This window comes from Ursus maritimus, unplaced genomic scaffold (assembly GCF_017311325.1).
Source record: "Ursus maritimus isolate PB19 unplaced genomic scaffold, ASM1731132v1 scaffold_6, whole genome shotgun sequence".
Taxonomy (NCBI): Eukaryota; Metazoa; Chordata; class Mammalia; order Carnivora; family Ursidae; genus Ursus; species Ursus maritimus.
In genome coordinates this window covers 20,334,321-20,348,859 of record NW_024426774.1, presented here as the reverse complement: position 1 = coordinate 20,348,859, position 14,539 = coordinate 20,334,321, and the positions used below count along the sequence as shown (strand labels likewise).

General features: G+C 59.9%; 1 protein-coding gene across 3 annotated transcripts in view; it reads left to right on the top strand.

Moving 5' to 3' along the window:
• Positions 1 to 14,539, top strand: part of OTOF (otoferlin) — a 91,179-nt gene that overhangs the window by 60,909 nt on the left and 15,731 nt on the right. For all 3 annotated transcript variants that reach the window (XM_040622999.1, XM_040622997.1, XM_040622998.1), the window contains 17 exons: positions 1,000 to 1,131; positions 3,792 to 3,854; positions 4,247 to 4,331; positions 6,891 to 7,050; positions 7,371 to 7,557; positions 8,357 to 8,543; positions 9,866 to 10,089; positions 10,551 to 10,659; positions 11,172 to 11,352; positions 11,471 to 11,591; positions 12,200 to 12,300; positions 12,410 to 12,500; positions 12,613 to 12,729; positions 13,007 to 13,159; positions 13,449 to 13,638; positions 13,745 to 13,869; positions 14,255 to 14,389. In XM_040622999.1, the coding sequence (XP_040478933.1) occupies positions 1,000 to 1,131; positions 3,792 to 3,854; positions 4,247 to 4,331; positions 6,891 to 7,050; positions 7,371 to 7,557; positions 8,357 to 8,543; positions 9,866 to 10,089; positions 10,551 to 10,659; positions 11,172 to 11,352; positions 11,471 to 11,591; positions 12,200 to 12,300; positions 12,410 to 12,500; positions 12,613 to 12,729; positions 13,007 to 13,159; positions 13,449 to 13,638; positions 13,745 to 13,869; positions 14,255 to 14,389 (2,361 nt within the window). The remainder of the gene's footprint in view (positions 1 to 999; positions 1,132 to 3,791; positions 3,855 to 4,246; positions 4,332 to 6,890; positions 7,051 to 7,370; positions 7,558 to 8,356; positions 8,544 to 9,865; positions 10,090 to 10,550; positions 10,660 to 11,171; positions 11,353 to 11,470; positions 11,592 to 12,199; positions 12,301 to 12,409; positions 12,501 to 12,612; positions 12,730 to 13,006; positions 13,160 to 13,448; positions 13,639 to 13,744; positions 13,870 to 14,254; positions 14,390 to 14,539) is intronic.

Here is a 14,539-nt window from a genome sequence, read left to right as displayed (position 1 = left end):
GAATGTGGAAAGGGGCCAAATTCCAGAAACACAGAGAGCTCTCAGCGGCCGGCAATCTTAAAATGAGAGATGCCAGAGCAGGAAATTAAATGCACATTAATGAAGACTTAGAAAGCATAATCCCTGAGCTCATGAAACCCGGGAAGTGGTTTGCAGCCCTCCACGAGGCGGAGCCACAGAGGCTGGGGGAGCACTTGAAATCACCGGGAGCTTTAAAAATACAGGTGCTTGGGGGCGCCTGGGTGGCTCAGTCGTTGGGTGTCTGCCTTCGGCTCAGGGCGTGATCCCGGGGACCTGGGATCGAGCCCCGCATCGGGCTCCCTGATCTGGGAGCCTGCTTCTTCCTCTCCCACTCCCCCTGCTTGTGTTCCTTCTCTCACTGGCTGTCTCTCTCTCTGTCGAATGAATGAATGGAATCTTCGGCGGAAAAAAAAGTACTTTCATTAAAAAAAAAAAAATACAGATGCTTGGGCGCCTGGGTGACTCAGTTGGTTAAGCAACTGCCTTCAGCTCAGGCCATGATCCTGGAGTCCCAGAATCGAATCCTGCTCCGCGGGGAGTCCACTTTTCCCTCTGCCCCTTCCCCATCTCGTGGTCTCTCTCTCTATTTCTCTCCTCTCTCTCTTTCATTCTCTCTCTCTCAAATAAATAAATAAATAAAATCTTAAAAAAAAAATACTGATGCCTGGCCCCACCCGCCCAAGGTTGGACTGGCTTGGTCTGGAGTTTGGCAGGGACACCAGTGTCTTTAACCAGCGCCCTCCTCCTTGCTGGTAATTCTAGAACGCACTTAGAGGTGATCCAGCCCTTGCCCTTCCTTTATAAATGAAGACCCTGGGATTTAGTGGGGAAAGAGCCCCCGATCCCCAGCAGATTAGAGGCAGTGCTCACACTGGAACCCAAGTCCAGTGTCAGCTCTCTGCTCCTGGGCCCCTACTCCAGGAGGACCCGCTCCCAGGCTCACTGGGCTCGCCTCTGGCCTCCCTCTCCTGCCCACAGGTCAGCGTCACTGTGATTGAGGCCCGGCAGCTGGTGGGCTTGAACATGGACCCCGTGGTGTGCGTGGAGGTGGGTGACGAGAAGAAGTGCACGTCCATGAAGGAGTCCACTAACTGCCCCTACTACAATGAGGTCAGTGCCCTGCGGCCCTCCGTGGGGAAAGGGACTTTCCTACATGTGGCAGGAGGCTGGGCCCCAGCCCCAGGCCCAAGGGGAGCAGCGGGAGTTGAGGGACACAAAGGGCTCCCGGCAGGGGTGACCTTGGCCCATGCTGTTATCACCCCCAGCACACAGATGTGCCGTGCCATGTCCTCCGGACCCCGAGTCTAGATCACCCCCTGACAGTGGTATGGCGGGAGGCCACCGTTTGAAACAAATCCCCAGGGACTGCAGCTCCCAGCGCTGTCTGTGGGTGAACCCCGTGAGGCCCGGGCGCAGCTCTTTCCCAGGCCGGAGGCCTTTGGGGCAGTGGCAGCATGAAGGAGTGGTTCCTGTGAGCCAGCCTCTCCATAAATGCTGGAGGAGCGTCCCCTCTTCTGGCCCCCACAAAAGTCGGAGCTTGTTGCCCTCAATCCCATTTGACACAAGGGGACACTGAAGCTCTTGGAGAAAGTCCTTGCCCGGGTGCTAAGGGTCAGAGTCAGCTCCTGCGTGCTCACCTTCTCTGCTGGGCTGCCTCCGTGCTGCCTGCACCTCTGCAGGGATCCTTCCAGAGCACTGACTTTGACTCTTAGGGTATGAGAGAAAAAAGTCTGGCTTCTGCTCCTGTTCTTTTTTTTTTGAAGATTTTATTTATTTATTTAACAGAGATAGAGACAGCCAGCGAGAGAGGGAACACAAGCAGGGGGAGTGGGAGAGGAAGAAGCAGGCTATTAGCGGAGGAGCCTGATGTGGGGCTCGATCCCATAACGCCAGGATCACGCCCTGAGCCGAAGGCACACGCTTAACGACTGAGCCACCCAGGCACCCCTCCTGCTCCTGTTCTTCACAGGCATCTGAGGCCACACTGAGGTCAAACGACCTCAGACACCGTCTAATTCAATCTCCCCATCTTACAGAGGAGGAAACTGAGGCCCCAGTATGAGTAGGGCCTTACCCAAGAGCACAGAGAGTGCTGTTGACGAAGCAGGGCCAGTCTGTCAGCCTCAGCCAGTGCTCTGTCTGCCCCCTTGGATGGCCACCCCTGACACAATAGCTTGACTCCTGCTCCAGCAGGGAACGAACTTAATCAGCTCTGCTGAGGGATGCCCAGGTGCCCGAACGTAGGTCAGAGGAGCGCAAAAGCCGCTGGCCTGGGGGCTCTAGCCCTCCTTCTCCTGGAGGGGCATCCAGTCTGCGTCTCCTGGTGGCTCCAGGGAGGGAAGGTGGCAGGCTGGCCGGAGTGAGACATCTGCGTCCTGTGTCTCCATGTCTGTCCCAAGGAGTGGTGAGGGCTGAGGGTGCCACCTGAATGTGGGGGGAGCCCCCCAGCTGTTCGTCTTCGGGAAGGAAGCCTGGACACACTTCTGCCCCCCATAGGGACCCAGGCTAGGGTGCTGTGCTACCACAGGTGGGCCTGGTTCTCACAGCTGGTTGCCCGCAGGCCCACAGGGCTGGGACATCAGTGCTCAGGAATTACACCCCCCCCCCGCCTTGTCCCCCAGCCCCGTGTGACCGCCTTCCCAGGAGTCAGGAAATTCAGCCTCCACATCTCTGACCTTCCATCAGGACACCTCCCTGACTGGAGAAGCCTCCAACCTCAATAAGAGCTGCTTTCCCTTACTGGATGTGGAGACAGGTGCCGTTGGCTTTCCACGGTTATTTGATAGCTGCCAAGCCACGTTTGGCTGACTTGAGGGCTCACCTTGCACCAACCCCATGCACCTCATGTTTCATTCAAACTGCTTCCTCCTTCCCAAGGAAACAGAGCTGCTCTCCCCACACTGTTTCCCCAGCAAACTCCTACTCACCCTCCAGAGCCCAGGCCAAGGGTCCTTGCCACCGAGCAGCCTTTCCTGCACTCTCTGGGTCAGAGGTCAATGCGCGTCTTTCTCGGTGACGCTAAGCCCGATGTGGGGCTTGATCTGAGGACCCCAGGATCATGACCTGAGCGGAAGGCAGACGCTTCACTGACTGAGCCCCCCAGGCGCCCTAAAGGCAGCACTCTGACCCACAATGCTCCAGTGTGAGTCTTTAGCACCAGGAACAGACTGTCCTCAGACACTGGCCCTGAGCGTGTTGGCAACACTTCTTCCTTGTCTCTGCCCACACATTCACCAAAGCTGTGGTCCCTCCATGACTGTGCCCTGTACTGGTTCCTGGCACCTGCACACCAAGGCCAGGAGAAACGGGGCCCCGGGGTGAGTGGCAGCTCCCAGCTCCAGAGGACAGTTCACACCTGGGACATTTTACGTTTACAGCAAATGAAGTCCTTCACAACTTAGCGTACGTGTGAACATCGCTGAAATCGAGACGCATCGAGGCGGTGGAGCAGGGGGTTTAAGGGCAATGTCTGTGTTGCCTGTGTAACTACAGTGTATATTATGGTGTCTTGTAATATCTCATTCAGCCTCTAACAACTCTGAGCATTTGGAAACAGATCAGACAGTGTTGCCCAAAACCACGCAGCTCCCACCTGCCACTGAGTCAGGGAGGACCAGTGGTTGCCACTGCTGCTCCTCTGAACTTCGGGGCCTGGGGGAAATAGCCAGGGTGCAGACAGGCACTGGCAAGAGGGAGGAGCCCGGCACTGCCCCGGGCTGCTAGCTGCTGTCAGCTGGGTGACAGCAGCTCTGGGTCCTCCTTCCTTCCAGTACTTCGTCTTCGACTTCCACGTCTCTCCTGACGTCATGTTCGACAAGATCATCAAGATCTCGGTGAGCATAGCTCAAACTGCACCTTTGTGTAGACTTGAAAAGAGCATCCCTCTGGATGGACCAACCGCCAAAGGCGGCCCCATGTCCAGACACACAGCTGGGCAAGTGGGGCACAGGCTGGTTTGGGCCCCTTTCACCTGTTTAACTGGGTGCCTCTGCACAGTGTACAACCTACTCACCCGTACCTGGCAGCCAGCAAAAATGAGGGCAAGAGGGGTTAATGCTGAGCCTCAGGAAGCCATCCCTGCCCTGCCAAGTGCCCTCCCGCTTCCCTGAAAAGCTTCGTTCCCCAGAAAGACAGGTGGTGCCACCATCAGACCACCCCACCCCTACCCCGTGGAAAGCCTCTGCCCCGCCTGGCCTGACTGGTGGCTTGTGGTTCTGCCCGGAAGGTGATTCACTCCAAGAATCTGCTGCGCAGCGGTACCCTAGTGGGGTCCTTCAAGATGGATGTGGGAACCGTGTACTCCCAGCCCGGTAAGTAGCTGCGCGACTCGGTCAGCATCAGTGGCCATGGCTCAGCGAGTGTGGCCCATGCCGTCCTTCCCACTGTGGCGGCCCCAGGGCCTAGCCTGGTCTGGACCGTAAACTCAGTGTGAGGCCTTTGGGGGTGTGGTGCGATGGGTGTCCAGTCTGCACACAGACGCAGTGATGACCAGTGCTCAGGCTGCTGGATTCCCAGGAGCCCTGCTGGGTGTGCAGCACCGCCCCCTTTTACACTCGAGGGGCCTGGGGCTTTGGAGAAGCGCTGGGGCTCCACCGTCACCCACTTGGTCTGCATGACTCCAGGGCCCCCACTGAGCCACACTGTCCTCCACACAAATGTAAGTGTGGCAGCCTCTAAGGGACGCCGGGCTCACCGACCATCCGTCAAGGCCCCAGGCCTCCTGAGAATAGCCACATGGGGCTGTGGCCGACTCGCAACAATGCGGGTCCCCCTGGGCCCACGCTGGATGGGGCTGGCGAGGGAACCCCAAGGAGAGGCCCAGAGGGTTTGTGAGGCACAGGCCAGGCCACGGAGGTGCCCTGAGCCTGCCAGATGACGACCAAGCCCATGGCCAGCTCAGGAACCTGGGCGGACAACCTGGCAGCGGGGCCCACGTCATGGGCCTGAGGTGAACCCACCACTCAGGAGGCAGTAATGACTCCATCAGACCCTTGGACAGTGACAATCCCATCTCATCAGTGTCACGTCTGACCCTCACAAAACAGTGAGGGAGGAGCCAGCAGCGTTCCTTCCCATTTTACAGACGAGACAAACGAAGCCAAGAGAAGTTAAGTAGCTTGGAAATGCCACTAAACTATCAGGTCGAACAAATTGGTGATTTCTTATGGTTGCACTTAATGGACCCTTGGCTGGTGCACTCTGTGACTAGGGAATCAAGTCCAAACCCAAGATTATACGCATAACCATCACAAAAGCATAGAACATTCAAGCCACAAGAGACCTTACAACATCTAGTCCGGTGTCTCTATATGACCAAGAGGCCCAGGGTTACGAAGAGACTTACCCAGAGCCAGTGGGAGTAGAGCCTGGTCTCTGGGTGCCAGACCAGTGCCTTTTCCCACTGCTACACGTACGTCATCCTCAGCAGAGGGTGGCCCTAGTGACCATTAGCGTCTTCGGGAGTGGGGGAGAGGGCCAGTCGTCGATCTGGCACTCTCCAGGAAGCACGCCCAGCTGTGGGCCGTGGGCTGGAGTGGCGCGGGTATCCCTGAGGTGGTGCTCCAGCCCGGGGCTGAGCAACGCCCTCCCCCACCCCCCAGTACCGGCAGCAGGGGTGTGGAGAGACAGCAAGGAGCCTGACGTGGACCCTGGGCTTCTCTATGGTAGAGTCCTGGAGAGGGGACCCCCGCCACTCAGGAAGCACCTGCAAAGCACCAGGCAACGGGCCACGCATGCCACGCCCTCAGGCCTACCCCTCACCACCCCCTGCACTCAGCATCCCTCCATTTCATGAGAAGGAAGCAGGCCCAGCAAGCTTGTATCACTGGTCCAGGGAAAGGAAAAGGATATGAAGCTGGGTCCAGGTGGGCCACCTGATGTGCTGCTTCCACTGAGTCTGTTCCAGGGCCTGGTCCCTTTCATGGGAGCCTGAAGTCACATGGCCCCGTCAGTTAGGGCACTGAGGTCTTCACTCTGCTGGTCTCTGGTTTGGCCTAACCCTTGTGATGACTCCCTGGTTGCTGACCCAGCCTGGGAGTCGTTGGAAGCATGCTGCCAGGGACACAGGACTCCTGGGAGTCTCAGGTGGTGTCCATAACTTGTGGAGCTGGAAGGGTTTCCTGCGGGACCGGGGCCTGTTCCCACCGTGGCAGGACCACGTTTGCACCAGAGGCGGCAGCAGGACACTGCTCACTCCCTAATTCTCTCTGCTGGAGATGAGGAGGGGTCGTTTGAGGTCACAGCCACCCTCCGGTAGATCATAGAGGAGGTCTGGGGTGCTAGCCAGCTCCCCAGCCTGACCAGCCTTCCCTGGCAGGTGTCTGAGAAGTGTGAATGGGGGGAGGGGTAGGAAGGAGGCCCTTCTGAGCTCAAAGAACAGCACCCTTAAGGCAGGAGGGTCTGAACAGGGACTCCAGTTGTTCAGAGGGAAATAAGCAGCTGGGCCCAGCAGGAGCACCGGGGTGGGGTGGGATGAGTGGAGTGAGCCGAGCAGAGCTGAATCAGGAGGCCTCACAGACGGCGCTAAGGTCGGTGGTCTGTACCCCAAGCACTGACAAGCTGCAGACATTTGAAAGAAAGAGTGAGGGAGGGGGAGCCTCTCCGAAGGTTCTGTCTGGCAGCTGCGTGCAGGTTGTCTGCAGGGGTGGGGGCAGGGCGGCTGCAGGCAGAGAAACCAGTTTGGAGGGTTCTCGCTTCAAAGTCACACCCCACAGCTGGATGCAGGACCTTCCCCCAGCTTCTCGCCCCTGTGGGGGCCTCTGTCACCTTCTGGCCATCCTGGGGACCAGGGGCCAAAAAGATGCTCGACTGCGCAGCTCCGCAGCCCGCCCCAGGATGGCAGGTGCAGTCCCTGCTCATCACCCCTGCAGAGCACCAGTTCCACCACAAGTGGGCCATCCTGTCAGACCCCGATGACATCTCTGCTGGGCTGAAGGGCTACGTGAAGTGTGACGTCGCCGTGGTGGGCAAGGGGGACAACATCAAGACGCCCCACAAGGCCAACGAGACAGAGGAGGATGACATTGAGGGGTGAGGCTCCCATCTCCCCCCAGCCCTGGAGACCTGACCCAGCCCTCCCTCCCCCCCAAAACGAGCCCTTGGGGTGGACTTGGCACACAGACCCCCCTCCCTCCCTTACCCTTGTCCCCACCTACTCCCAGACTGCCCAGCTCTTCTAGGCAGTGCTGGCCTTGGGGTCCACAGACTCTCCTCCCAGGAGAGGAAGGACTGAGGCAGGGCAGGGCAGGAGTTCACAGAGATCGTCCCGGGCCCCAAGGGTACGCAGATGCCAGGGCAGGACTGGGGTGCCCACGCCTGGCCACTGCAGCCCTAGCTCTGTGTGCCGGTAGGAACTTGCTGCTGCCTGAGGGAGTGCCCCCTGAACGCCAGTGGGCCCGGTTCTACGTGAAAATTTACCGAGCAGAGGGGCTGCCCCGCATGAACACCAGCCTCATGGCCAACGTGAAGAAGGCTTTCATCGGTGAGAACAAGGACCTGGTCGACCCCTATGTGCAAGTCTTCTTTGCTGGCCAGAAGGTATTGGGGCGCAGGAGGCTGGGTCTGGGGTAACAGGCATCAGAGGTACAGAGTGATTGGAGGATGGGGGTTAGGGGTGGATGTGAGGCAAAATCAGAAGCCAGGTGACACCTTCGAGCCCCTGGTGCCTTCGAGGAGATGAGAGGGGAGGGGAGCTCCAGAGAGAGGGGCTGGAGCTGTGGCCAGGCTGGGGGTCCTCTCAGCCAGGACGGGCCTTAGGGGATCCCGCCTACCTCTGCATTCTAGAGACCACGTGCTAAGGCAGGGGCACTGAGAGGGAGGAGGGTCTGAGAGGCTGGTGTGGGGCAGGGTGCCTGCCAGACATCAGTGCACACGCACGTACACGCACGCCACACGCGAGCACTGGCTGTGGTGTGCAACCGATGTATCGCTAAACCAGCAACATGCTGGGTGTTAACTAGATTGAATTTTAATAAAAAATTAAATATGTATATACAAACCTCACACATACACACACACACACAAATATACACACACCACATACACACACCCCACCCACACATACATACGCATACACACACCCCACACATACACATACACACACAAAATTACATATACGCACACACCACAGATACACATGCATACACATAGACACGCGTACACATGCAAACACCTATAACTCATACACATAACCCCCACGTGCACACACACGTGCACACACACCACACATACACATACATGGATACACACGCATATGCACGCTCCGCACATATGCTTACACGCACGTGCGCGCGCACACACGCACACACACACCCTAACCCTTGCTCCCTCCCACCAGGGCAAGACTTCAGTGCAGAAAAGCAGCTACGAGCCACTGTGGAATGAGCAGGTCGTCTTTACAGACCTGTTCCCCCCGCTCTGCAAGCGTGTGAAGGTGCAGATCCGGGACTCCGACAAGGTCAACGACATGGCCATCGGCACCCACTTCATTGACCTGCGCAAGATTTCCAACGATGGAGACAAAGGTCAGCAGCAGGAGACTGGGTGAGGGACAAGGGTGAGGGACAAGGGCCCTGAAGGGCAGGCGTAAGTGAGACCTTCCCCTCCCACCACCTGCACCATCTCCACCTCTTCCTGAGAGGCCCTGGGCATTGTGAGGATGTGGTCGGCAGCCCCCTCCCCCTCGAAGGAAAGGTGGAAGGTCATGGCTCAGGGCTGCACCGAGCTGACAGGGCCTGCCTGAGCCAGGCTGCCCGGATGTGAACCTCAGCACTGACCGTTAGTAGCTGTGTGATCTCTGAACCCGTTTGCCCCTCTGTGAAATGAAAATAGTGATGATACGGGTGTAGACACGTACGTTTCACATATGCGTGGACCTGCCGCCGTAGTCCCTGTCCACGGGCTTGTGGGACTGACCCTCCCCAGAACCCAGGTGCTGGGCACCAGGGGCACCAGCAAGAGAAGCGTGCGCCCTGTCCTCGTGGTGCCCACTGGGGACCAGAGAGGGGGATGTGCCACCAAATGCTCAAAACCGCAGGCCAGAGGCACAAAAGGCCACATGTTATGTGACTCCATACATACGAACGGTCCAAATAGACAAATCTGCAGAGCCAGAAAGTAGTGGTTGCCAGGGCGGGGGAGGGGACACGGGCTAACTGCTCAGAGGTACAGGGTTTCTTTGGGGCAGGATGGAGTCAGGTGATGCTTGTACAGCAAAGTGAATATACTACAAACCCCCACGGCACACAGTGTTAAACGGTGAATTTCATATTATGTAAAGTATATCTTGAGTTTTTAAATGTCATAATTTTTTCGAAGCCAAACACACATCGCACGTGCAGCAGAATGGAGCCTGGTGTCCACGAGACAGCGAAGGCGGACAGCGAGGAAGTTAGCGGGGACTAGGGACTGGGCTGGCTTCACGGCAGACCGAGGGAGGATCTTCGGAGAGGAGGGGAGGGTCCGCATTAGCAGGGTGCCAGACCTGGTGAGCTGCGGATCTGCACAGGCCGCTAAGGCCCAGAAGGCCAGGCTGAGGCATTTGAGGGGAGCCGGCGTCTGTCCTTCAGACAGATTGTAGGCAGCCCCAGCTCCACGGGCCCGGAGGCAGGGAGCCCTCAGTGCAAGCAAGGAAGCTGCCCCACGCCTGCCCACGCACCGCAGATGTGAGCATCCCTAGGGCCTCCTGTCAGCCGCTCGCTGGCCCGCAGGCTTTCTCCCACCTCGAGTGTTTCACCGAGCAAAGCATGGGGTTCTCGGCTCAGCAACTGGGAGGTGCAGGCCTGAGCGCCCAGAAGAGTTTCCACCACCCCCATGAGCCTCTCGTCCCTCTCCCTGTGGCCCACAGGATTCCTGCCCACGCTGGGCCCGGCCTGGGTGAACATGTATGGTTCCACACGCAACTACACGCTGCTGGACGAGCACCAGGACCTGAACGAGGGCCTGGGTGAGGGCGTGTCGTTCCGTGCCCGCCTCATGCTGGGCCTGGCCGTGGAGATCCTGGACACGTCCAACCCCGAGCTCACCAGCTCCACAGAGGTGCAGGTGGAGCCGGCCACACCTGTCTCGGAGGTGAGGTCCCAGGGAACTGGGCTGTCCTCCGGAGCCCCCAGCTCAGCCCCCTTCCCACCATGGCAGCCTAGGCCTGGGCTCTGCGTGTTGCTGCCCAGTCTGCCTCAGAGGGCAAGACCCCATGACGAGGCCCCCTTCCCCAGGAAGCAGGGGCGCACACTCTGCCCCTCTTGGGGACCTCTGTCCCCTTCCAATGCTGTGCCTGCACTCTGCCTGGAGGTCCCAAGATGGAGCCTCATGTCTGCCCTTTTCATGGCCATGGTTGTCCCTGTCCATGGATATCCGGGCTGGAGGGCAAAGGGATTTAGGTCTTCAGGGTCTGGGCTGCTTGCCTGCACAACGGGGTGGGATGTCTGCCCCCAAAGGCCCAAAGGGCTTGTCTGTAAGACAGTAGGAGGCCTGACCCCAGGCCCAACATCCCTGCTAAGGTTTGAGGATGGTTTGAATCGTCTTCCCCACAGAGCTGCACAGGGAAAATGGAAGAATTCTTTCTATTTGGGGCCTTCCTAGAGGCCTCAATGATCGATCGGAAAAATGGAGACAAGCCAATCACCTTTGAGGTCACCATAGGTGAGTGCTGGGCTCACAGCGGGGTCTTCAGGCCTGGGAGCTGCTGGGTGGCAATGGCTAGGCCCTGCACCACGGGCCTGGAGGGAGGGAAACTTTGACCACTTTCTTCCGAGTGTCTTCAAGCACCCCATAGCATGCAGTGTTCACGCGAGCGTGCACACACACCCACTGCAGTTCCTTAGTGCACACACCTACAGGGCTAAGCTGTGTTTGGGACATGGGGAAGCAAGAAGCCTTCCCTTCAGAAGGGAAAGGGGAGAGAGTAAGGATCCAGGCCATGTCCTAGGCTGGACCTTGAGCTCAGTGGTCATCAGGGTTCCTAGCAAGGTCTTTGTACAGGGTGGAGGCCATGGGCACCTTCCTCTGGCTAGTGTTCTCTTGTGTCCAAGCTGGTACAGACTCCAGGCACCTTCCCCACTCCCTGACCCCCCTCCTCCCTCCCACAAACCCAAAGCAGCACCCTGATTAGAGGGCAGGATTCTAGCCCCTTGCGTGCCCCCTTCTGCCTCCAGGTAACTATGGGAACGAAGTGGATGGCCTGTCACGGCCCCAGCGGCCTCGGCCTCGGAAGGAGCCTGGGGACGAGGAAGAAGTCGATCTGATCCAGAACTCAAGTGAGGATGAAGCCGATGAGGGTGGGGACCTGGCCTCGGTGTCCTCCACCCCACCCATGCGGCCCCAGATCACCGACAGGTGAGCCAGGTGGATGGAGGGTCCTGAGAGGCCCTGCCTGCTGCCTCCCGTCCTCTCATGGCCTGGCCTCCCACCTCCCTGCACCCCAGTCCTCAACCTCCCACCTCCTGCCCCCCAGGAACTACTTCCATCTGCCCTACCTGGATCGCAAGCCCTGCGTCTACATCAAGAGTTGGTGGCCGGACCAGAGCCGCCGCCTCTACAATGCCAACATTATGGACCACATCGCCGACAAGCTGGTCAGGGCCAGGCGGGGGGTGGGAGGGGAGGGGAAGGCAGGCGGTGGGGGGGTGCTTCAGAGGGCCTCGCCCAGCTGGGAAGCCTCCCCTGCAACACACTAGACAGTCTGCCCAGCAGGTCGCCATGGGGGGAAAAGGAGGCAGGGGGTGAGGACTACAGGAATAGCCCCAGCACGACCTCTGGTCTTGTCCCTGCTCCCATGTCCCAGGAGTGGGTGGGGGGCCCGAGGGCTACCTGGAGTGGAGTCTGGGAATCCTGGCCCATCCCGTCCTGGTGTTCCCTAGAGGAGGCTGGCCAACCCCTCTGTCTCTGGCTGGTGCTGCACCGCCCCCCCATCTAGCCCTGTCTTCTTCCCAGCCCCATTGAGTCCACTGGGACCACAGACCCACAGCCCAGAGGTGGCTTCTTCCTTCTGGAAGAGACAGAACCTGGGGAATTGGTGGTTTCTGTATGGTGGCAGGACCTGGGGGGGGGGAGCATGGCACTAGTGAGGGGTCCCGGGTTGCTAGCCCTTTGTTCCCCTGATAAATGGGGGGAGACATCTGGGGAGACTGAGGTTGGGGGGCTATGGCTCAGCAGGCATCCTCCCTTCACTCTTGGTCCGCAGGAAGAAGGCCTAAATGACGTGCAGGAAATGATCAAGACGGAGAAGTCCTACCCCGAGCGTCGCCTGCGGGGCGTCCTGGAGGAGCTCAGCTGTGGCTGCTAGTGAGAGGAAGGGGTGGGGCGCGAGGGGCTGGATGTGAGGGGCTGGGTGTCCGCAAGCCTGCTGCCAGGCAGGTGGGCTCCGCTGAGCACTGCTCCCCTGGTCCCCCAGCCGCTTCCTGTCCCTCGCTGACAAGGACCAGGGCCACGCATCCCGCACCAGGCTGGACCGGGAGCGCCTCAAGTCCTGCCTGCGGGAGCTGGTGAGGACATGCCAGACACACACTGGATCAAGGGAGGGTGCCTGAGGTGGGGGGACATCTGTCTCAGACGGCGTGGCCTGAGCCCCTCTCTCGCACACGCCGCCCCCCGCAGGAGAGCATGGGACAGCAGGCCAAGACCCTGCGGGCACAGGTGAAGAAACACACGGTGCGGGACAAGCTGAGGCTTTGCCAGAGTTTCCTGCAGCAGCTGCGCTTCCTGGCAGACGAGGTATGCTCCCCCCCCCAGCGTGCAGAGGAGAGGGGGTGCCTAGCCCCCAAGCTGGAGTGCCTGGAGTGGGGAGGGGGTCCCGTCACAGGAAGGGGGACCCTCCCGCTCTGACAGCCCTTGAGGGACAGAGGTGAACCAGCCCTTTATCCTGCCTTCTGGGAGGTGAAGGAAGGCCCAGGCCTGGCTGTACGGCAGAGGCCGAGGTCAGTCAGGCCCTGGGCACCCTAGCCACGTGGCAGGAGCCCTCCCCTAGTGGCGCCCGCCCCTCCCGCCCCAGCCCCAGCACAGCGTCCCCGATGTCTTCATCTGGATGCTGAGCAACAATAAGCGTGTTGCCTACGCCCGGGTGCCCTCCAAGGACCTGCTCTTCTCCGCCGTTGAGGAGGAGCTGGGCAAGGACTGCGCCAAGGTCAAGACGCTCTTCCTCAAGGTGCTGAAGGGGAAGAGACGTGGGGGGGGGGGCGGCTGGGGGCTGGCAGGCCTGAGCTGACCAGGTGGGCCCGCAAGTCTCAGAGAAGAGCTGCAGAGAGGCTAGGAAGAGGGGGACGGGGGCCAGATGGCACTGGCCTGCCCATCCCCCTCCGCACTGCTCCCACCCCCACCCCCCGGCCCAGCGGATAGCTGCGGAGCGGCAGGGGCAGCTCTGACCAGGCCTCTGCCAGGCCCTCCGCCTTTCCTCACCCCGTGGGCCCGGCGGCTGACCGCACCCCCACCCCCAGCTGCCGGGCAAGCGGGGCTTCGGCTCAGCAGGCTGGACGGTACAGGCCAAGCTGGAGCTCTACCTGTGGCTGGGCCTCAGCAAGCATCGCAAGGACTTCCTGTGCGGCCTGCCATGTGGCTTCGAGGAGGTCAAGGCAGCCCAGGGCCTGGGCCTGCACTCCTTTCCACCCATCAGCCTGGTCTACACCAGTGAGTGAGGCCCCCTGGGCCGGCGAGGGCCGGCTCCCAGCCATCACTCCGGGAGGGCGCTGGAGGGGCTGCTGTCCCGGGAGCCTCAGCCCGCTCTTCCCCACAGAGAAGCAGGCCTTCCAGCTCCGAGCCCACATGTACCAGGCTCGCAGCCTCTTTGCCGCCGACAGCAGTGGCCTCTCGGACCCTTTCGCCCGCGTCTTCTTCATCAACCAGAGTCAATGCACAGAGGTGAGGGCCCACGGGAGGAGGGAGTGGCCCTGGCTCGGGGAGTTCTGGAAGCCCCTGAGCGTGTGGGACCTGGAAAACAGATCGGCCAGCACCCCAGACCTTGGAGGACAGCCTTGCTGATATCTGCAGGCCCAGGCCACACTGGTAAAGGCTTTAATCGTGCTTACGTTCAACACAGAAGAAAGGAAAGACATATGGGGGCCTGGGAGCTAGCCTTGTGTTCGCCTTCGTTTTAAGCTTTCGGGAAGAGTCAGGGAACATGACGCTCCTGTCCCCAGAGTCTCTGGAAGCCGCGGTGGCTTGGGGTGACTCCTGCTCATGTATCTGCCCACACACCGCTGCTTATTACCCATCCCCCCTCCCCCCGCTCCGTACCACCCTGCAGGTACTGAATGAGACCCTGTGCCCCACCTGGGACCAGATGCTGGTGTTCGACAACCTGGAGCTGTACGGTGAAGCCCATGAGTTGCGCAATGACCCTCCCATCATTGTCATCGAGATCTACGACCAGGACACCATGGTACGGGCGGGCCCAGGCACCGGGGAGCTGTGCCTTCATCCCTGCACTCCGCACCTCCCCTGCCCAGCCCCAGAGCTCCTCGGCCAGGGTGCCTACTGGGAAGCTGGGAGTGGGGATGGCAGACCAGCCCCTCCAGCAGACCCAGGTGTC